Consider the following 8027-nt stretch of genomic DNA (forward strand, 5'->3'; position numbering starts at 1 on the left):
ATAGTTTAAGTTCTTGAAGTTTAGTTTATATATTATTAGATGTGTCTCCCAATTTGAAAATATTTGAAGTGGAAAGAGTTGCGTCTTGCTTCAGAAAATATTCTTTACATATCAAATCTTGAATCTTCAAAACAACGTTCATGCAATACCTTTGAAATGACAAAAAATGTTAATCACATAAGATATATGAAAGAAATAATAGAAGTTTGGGTTAATCAAGGATCTTACAAATGGCATTTAATGTTACATACAGAACATGTATTAAATAGTTCAATCGAACCAACAGCTCTGCATCAATCACGACAATTTTTGGATGAATTGTTGGTTGATTGCTCTAGAGTTTTCGATGAGTTATTGGTCGATTGCACCATATTAAATATTTGATAGAAGATGAATGGTAACAAAGTTGTTTGTTTGAATGAACCAAAGCAGAAAGGCTCCTATTTATAGTTGAGCTAAAATTAAAATTAAAATTAAAATTGACATTAAAATTCGAACTTAAATTGCATTGCTTATAATCCTACGATTAACAAAATCAATTATCATATTGCTTTCATTTTTCGTAAAACAATAAAAACAACCCTTAACATTTGCACAACATGTACATATTCGTCTCTCATCCTTAACGATGGCTACAACTGAGAGAATTTTGGATATCGTTGTCAAAGTGATTTTTCGATAATTTTCCAATTGTCTTGGTTCTGCATATCATGCATTATAGGGAGATTCACTAACATTTTATATCCTTCTCGAAACTTCTAGTCTAAATGCAACAATCGTATTCCCAATGCATATGTTGCCTCTATTTTACCCATCACAGATACTTCTTTCAAAATCTTACAGCCAAAAGCGAATATTTAAGAAATCCTCAATATTATTCCCAACAACGCATCGTAAAATCTCAGGCAATATTTCATTTGGGAGATCAGCTAAGAAGATATTGGATGATATATTGATATTTGGTTTGGTCTAAAAATGAATGCAAGAGAAGTTTGGAGGTAAGGACCACAAACACAATTATATATATATAAACTCTTATGGCCAACTTATGTCATTTGAAAATATTATTGTATCATTTCTGTTTTGATGTGATAAGTAACTGAAAAGAAAATGACTCGGAAGTCTCATTTCACAAGAAGTGCTTTCACCTTTTTCAAAGAATCTCTATCATGTCGTAGTGACTCTTCCCATCAAACGTATAAGGGGTTGACATGAATAGTTCCCCGACTGGGAACATCATATATGCATATAATTCACTAAAAAATATAGAGAAAAACTGACAAAAGGGAAGATGCATCCCATAAGAAGCATTTTCACCTTTGTTTCGAGAATCTCTGTTATGTCATAATATCTCATCCCATTAGACAGATGAAGGGTTGATGTAAATAGTTCCTCAATTGGTAACGTCATTTTTGCATATAATTGCCATAAAAATCTGAAAAAAAGGGAAAATGCGTCCTACAAGAAGCGCTTTCACCTTTTTCATAGAATCTATGCCATGTCATACTGTCTCATCCCATTAAACAGATGAGGATTTGATGTGAATAGTTCCCCGACTGGTAACATCATATCTGCATATAATTGACAGAAATATATAGATAAAATCTGAAAAAAGGGAAGGTGTGTCCCATAAAAAGTCTTTAACCTTTTTCACAGAATTTATACCTTGTCATACTATCTCATCCCATCAAACAGATGAAGGGTTGACGTGAATAGTTCTCCGATTATCATGTCATATTGTCCCATGTCATACCGTTACTTTAACCATTACTTGTGGAATTGTATTTTCTAATATTTCAATGTATGTGATTTCTTTTCTTTTACAAGATGTGGCTTTTTTTATTTATTTTTTGGGTTTACGGTTTAGCTCATGTTATTAAGATGTGGTATTTAAAAAACCCTAAATCACTTTAACCAAAAAAATCTAAACCACTTTAACCTTAAAATCCTAAACCACTTTAACCTTAAAATCCTAGACCACTTTAACCTTAAAATCCTAAACCACTTTAACCTTAAAATCCTAGACCACTTTAACCTTAAAATCCTAAACCACTTTAACCTAAAAACCCTAAATTATTTTAACCTAAAAAACCTAAAACATTATAACATAAAAACCCTAAACCCTAAACCTATGCCCCAATAAGAAAAAGTGTTTATCTCTTTTATCATCACTTAATCATTGACCATTACTTATGTAATTGTATTTTCTAACATTTCAATGTATATTATTTTTTTCTCTATTCTTTTACAAGATGTGACTTCTATTTTAATTAGTTTAGGATTTAGTTCATGTGAATAAGATTTTAATAAAAAAAAACCTAAACCACTTCAACCTAAAAAATCCTAAACTACTTCAACCTAAAAAAACATAAAAACCCTAAACTACTTTAATTTAAAACCCCTAAACCACATTAACCTAAAAACATAAAACCCTAAACCCTAAACCACTTCATCACTTAACATAAAAAACCCTAACCTAAACCATAAAAAAACCTTAAACCGATTAATGAACTAGTCAAAAAGTGCAAGCCTCGCAACACACCTTCAAAGGTGTCTCCACTGAAATGCGCCTTCCATCATGTGCCACATCGACAAAAATCCATGGAAAGCGCGCTCCCTGAAACGCGTCTTTCCTCCACCTTAGCAAGGCTCATTTCACACAACAGGCCTCCTCCTCAATCTGTTAGAAAGGGTTTTAGTTCGGACAATATTGGAGAAAGGGTGTTAAATAGGAGATTTTTGATTTCTTATATGATTTATGGGTAAAATTGCCCATTTTTTATATTAAACTTCATTTTTTTACATTTTCCTCTAGGTTAACCCTTCAAAAAAAATGAGTGGTGGAACTGTTTTTACAGTAGTGGCGGAACTAAGTTGGAATAAATTGATATTTTAAAAAAAGTTGGGATAAATGGTAACGTGGCCCAATAATTGGGAAAATGATCATTAACTCCTTAAAAATTTTAAAAGTTTTTATTCAGCCCTTTAAATTTTTAAAAGAGTACTTTATTTTTTTAAAAATTATAATAAAATATACCAATATATATTTATAAATTAATTTTTCAATATATAAATTCTATGTATACAATTTAAATTCTCATAAAAATATATAAATATTAATTTCTTTTAAGATATTAATTTCTCTGATAAGTAAAAGTTTTAAAGGTAATAAAAACAATGATAATATATACTTAGTATATACACACACACAAAAAAATTCTTGGTTTTATTTTAATATTATCTTTAATTTTTAATCATGATTTTTTTATTTTCTGATAAGTAAAAGTTTTAAAGGTAATAAAAACAATGATAATATATACTTAGTATATACACACACACAAAAAAATTCTTGGTTTTATTTTAATATTATCTTTAATTTTTAAATCATGGATTTTTTTTATTTTTTATATAATATTTTTAAATACATTGAAAGAAACTAAAATTTGATATTCCTTCTAAAATTTTAAATCGACGAAAACGGAAATTTTCTTAACAATAACACATAATATTTTAAATATTTTTAGTCTCATACTTTATTTTATAAATAATTTATTTAACATTAAGAGTTTTTTCACAAATTAAACGTCAATATCTACTATTATACTTTTATATTTTAATAATTTTTTTAATAAAAAAACACGTTATAAGTTTATATTTATTTTAGAAAATCATATATAAATATATATGATTTAATGTATAAGTTATTATTTAAATTAATTTCAACAATTAATATCTCCAAATAAAATATTTAATTTCAGTACGGTTAAAAACTATCAATATCTTTAAAAACTACCCATTTAAAAAACACTCCTTCCGGGAACTACGGTTATCTTTTAAAAAAAAAAAACAAAAAACTATCCTTACCCTTTCCCAAAAATTAAATTTCATTATCATAAATTTAGTGTAAACTATAAGTTTAGTATCTAAACTATTATTTTATTCTGTTTTGATATTTAAATTTTTTTTTCAAAATAATATTTAATGTTTAGTTTATATTTCCTTTTCATAATAAAAAAATGTTACGTTATTATTTAAAAATATAAAAAATATCACATCATTAATTCTATTAATTTTTTTAATAGTATCAAATTAAAACTTAAACTAAACGTTATACATAATTTTAAAAAATAAATTGAAAGTATTAAAATCAAGTAAAAATAATAATTTAGATACTAAATATAAATTTTACCCAAAATTTTACTAAACTGATTTTTAAAAATAATTTTTAGTTTAACTAATAGAATCCAAATCTGACCATTCCACGGCTCCACCTGCAAATCCGATCACTTTCGTCATCTAAAAAGCAGCCGTCATTTCCATTTTTACCCTCATATTCACCTTTCGGTCAACTTGTTAAATATAAAAGGATTAATACAAAAAACAAGGGCCTAAACCATACTTAAACTAACTTTTCATTTCTAAAGAATTATTTCATTAAAAATTGATGTTTAATATTTTTATTATATTTTTAGATATTTATCGTTAAAAAATTTATTAAGTGACACATATCACTTTATATTTTTTGAAAAATTAAAATAGTATTTTTTTAAAATAATCTAAACGTGACATATATCACTTAATAATTTTTTAACGATAAACATTTAAAAGTGTAACGAAAAAAATATTAAACACTTATTTTTAATAAAAAATTATTCTAGTACCAAAAATCAATTTTTAAATATAATTTAATTACTTATTTTTATGTTAAGCCAATATAAAAACATTAAAAAGAACAAGATAAAATCCCCAAACCGACAAGCTAGACGGTGTCGTTTCAGGCTCTAAAAAAACCTCCTATTTATAACTAACCTCCATCCTCCACCATCGGCTGATCTTCGTTGTTAAGGTTTCTTTTCATCCCTGCATTTTCTTATCGTTGGATTCTTGAATATATAAATACATCAATTTTACTTGGTTTTTTCCCTAAAGGACTCGGAAGAAAAACAGAATTTAGAGAGAGAGAAAAGAGAGATAGGAGAGATGGGGTTCATTGTCGAAGGAGAGGACAGTGGCGACGTCGCTTTGGAGCCGCCTCCCAATTTTTCGATGGTGGAAGAAGGCATTTACAGATCTAGTTTCCCACAACCCTCTCATTTCGCATTCTTAGAAACCCTAAACCTTCGATCCGTCATGTATGCTCTTCTTTCTTTGTATAATGAATGAATTGAATTTCTTAATACCTTCTTTCCCCATTATTTTCTCCTTTTTGCTTGTTTATGTTTCCTGGAAAATTATAACTTTTTTCTTCAATTTAAAACAAATTTTCTTTTTGCCTGCATGGCTGCCAAGAAAAGGAATATTGGGTATAAAAGGCAGGTTATTTTTATTTTTCTGAATTATAATCAAATTGAATTTTGACTGTGTATGCCATTTTTGTGAGTTGGGGATTTACCTTTTTTTATTCCCTTTCATATGAGCAGATTATTTCTTAATGCATTCTTTCCCTGTTATTCTCACCTTTTTGCATGTTTATGTTTCCTGGGAAATTAAAACTTTTTTCTTTAATTTAAAACGAATTTTCTTTTTGCCTGCTTGGTTGCCAAGAAAAGGAAAATTGGGTATAAAAGGCAGGTTGGAAGGATTATATTATTAATTTTTGGCATAGCGTGTTATTTTTGTGAGTTGGGAATTTACCCTTTTTTTTTTAGATGAGCAGATATTTGTGTCCAGAGCCCTATCCAGAGGAAAATTTGGAGTTTCTTCGATCCCATAATATCCGGCTTTTCCAGTTCGGGATTGAGGGGAAAACGGTACATTTTGTTTTTTGCTTACGCTCACTTCTCCGCTTTTTGAAAAGCTTTTCAACAATGCTTGTATTATAAGGGATTTAAATTGCGGTTGTGTTTTCGGATTGCGGCAATAACATGTGCTATTGTGTTCATTTCTGATATCGCAATAACGGTTTTGGATGACACCTTTATCTTAATATCGTTCGCTATTCTGATAGCGACTGCTATTTAAATCCATGATGTATATAACTTTTGAATTAAGTTGTTTGCATCTTTCAATAGATAAAGTTGAATCCATTGCCAGTCTAATACTGCTTCTTTTCCAAAAGAAACTTGTATAATTATCAAAATTTCATGAGATTTTCGGATCAGTTATTGGTCAAGATTTTCGAGTTCAGAGTTGCTCCCCGCAACATATTTAAATCTGGTCAAAATTTATATTTCGTTTAGTTCTTGGACTTTTACTAGGTAATATATCAATTCAGCACCTCCTGGTCAAAAAGAATTTCGTGTAAAATGGATAAATCATAAATGAATCAAGAAAGTCAACTATATGTTATCTAAAAATTGAATACCTTCAAGTGTACATGATTTTTTTTCATAGTTAGCTGTATTTTTTGACTCCTAAAAGCGAATTTCATTTCGGGATGCCATCATTTCAGGAGCCTTCTCTTGCTACACTCAGGGATGCCATCAGAGGAGCTCTCAAGATCTTAATTGGTACTGAATTCATAAACTACGGATTAAGGGCTCACTCTCTTAGTTTTGTAATTTTTTTTACCAGCACGTTTTTAAGCATATGGATATCTAACACGTTTATATAATTTGTTTACAGATGTGAGAAATCATCCTATTTTGATCCATTGCAAACGCGGGAAGGTAATAGTCCAAATTCATCAATTACTTGTACTCCCTTTAGATTATAGCTTTACTTGTGGAACTGAATTTATAAAGGAGTGGTTATTTTTTTATAATATGGTACATTTGTGTGGTAACGCATGGGTTTCCTTTAAAGGTCTGATAATATATATTACTATATATATGTATATATTGATATATGAAGCTTTTGCCATTATTGATATAAGAGTTTTATTTGGACATAGGAACTCATTGGGCATATAGTTTTAAGTGTACTACTTTATTGGGGTTTTTTTTTCTGTGACATCTTAGAGATTGATTTTATTTTTGAATAAAACTGTAGGCCTGTCTTTCTTTTCCTTGATAAAAATAAAATAAATAATGCAGCATCGAACGGGTAGCCTAGTCGGTTGCTTGAGGAAATTGCAGAATTGGTGCTTGGCATCGGTATTTGAGGAGTATCAACGTTTCGCCGGCATCAAATCCAGGAGTGCTGATTTGAGATTTATAGAGACATTTGACATCATATACCTAAGGCAGTGTCTTCACAGCATCATTTATCAGTATCAAGGATATGGTTCAAAAAAGAGGCGGTTGCTTTACGGAGAAGAGAGTGTACAGAAACCTCAAATTACTTCGATTTAAAGAGAGGATTCATCGGCACATCGACAGAAAGGAATTCACATTGGTTTAAGGAAGCATTTTCTTTTCTTTTCTTTTCTTTTCTTTCTTGTCTAAAGTTACCACTTGAAATTAGATTTTGCAATTTGCTCCCCGGAAACCCAACTGTGAAAAAAGTAGTACTGTTTTCTTAGAGTACTTTTTTCCAATTGGGACATTAGGTTCAATCTTATTATACATACATACGAGGAGAAGCATTTGTGCAAATAGGTTGTGTGCATATGGTTATTTCTAGCATAGGATGAAGTTTGCATTTACTGAAATTTTATACCCAAGAAGATCAATGAAGAAATTGCTCTTTCTCTCATTGTCAGTCCCCATCATATGATGTACTTTGCATGAATGATTAGATTTCAATCGGTAGCTATTAATTATATTTGTCTTCTTTTCCCCTTTTCTTTTGTTGATAACGTTTCCAGAATGTTGACAATTTGATTGTAACACAACTGCAAATTAATATTATAAATAAATGAAGCTCTAGTTTGAAAATTTTGGATTGGAGCTATGAGTGGGGCTGAGCAAAATCAATTATTCGAGGAAAAACTAGATTTGACTTAATTATAAGAAAAAAAATTCAATTTTGTTTAAGATAGTTATTTTTGAATAGATATTATTTTGTGTTTAGCCCAAATCAATAATAAAAAATATTGAGTCAAGTTTTTGATATATATATATATATATATATATAAGATATATATATATATATATATATATCATTTAAATTTGAATCAAATAGTACTATAATATTTAAATATTTAC

The 8027-nt window shown here is 28.9% G+C and overlaps 1 protein-coding gene across 1 annotated transcript; it reads left to right on the top strand.

Moving 5' to 3' along the window:
- Positions 1 to 4920: 4920 nt before the first annotated feature.
- On the top strand, positions 4921 to 7574 carry LOC120170224 (tyrosine-protein phosphatase DSP5-like). The gene is made up of 5 exons (XM_039178200.1): positions 4921 to 5132; positions 5657 to 5750; positions 6392 to 6449; positions 6565 to 6608; positions 6975 to 7574. The coding sequence occupies exons 1-5, from the start codon at positions 4981 to 4983 to the stop codon at positions 7230 to 7232; spliced, it is 606 nt and encodes a 201-aa protein (XP_039034131.1). The 5' UTR covers positions 4921 to 4980; the 3' UTR covers positions 7233 to 7574.
- The last annotated feature ends 453 nt before the right edge of the window (positions 7575 to 8027 follow it).

Source organism: Hibiscus syriacus, unplaced genomic scaffold (genome assembly GCF_006381635.1).
Source record: "Hibiscus syriacus cultivar Baekdansim isolate YM2019G1 unplaced genomic scaffold, ASM638163v2 tig00111774_pilon, whole genome shotgun sequence".
In the NCBI taxonomy this organism is placed as follows: domain Eukaryota; kingdom Viridiplantae; phylum Streptophyta; class Magnoliopsida; order Malvales; family Malvaceae; genus Hibiscus; species Hibiscus syriacus.

Bases quoted from the DNA above. Each gene is read 5' to 3' on its own strand.
- LOC120170224 (XM_039178200.1), top strand. From the start codon at position 4,981: ATGGGGTTCATTGTCGAAGGAGAGGACAGTGGCGACGTCGCTTTGGAG. The intron at 5,133-5,656 runs GTATGCTCTTCT...TTAGATGAGCAG, and splicing joins CTAAACCTTCGATCCGTCAT to ATATTTGTGTCCAGAGCCCT. The intron at 6,609-6,974 runs GTAATAGTCCAA...TAAATAATGCAG, and splicing joins TCCATTGCAAACGCGGGAAG to CATCGAACGGGTAGCCTAGT.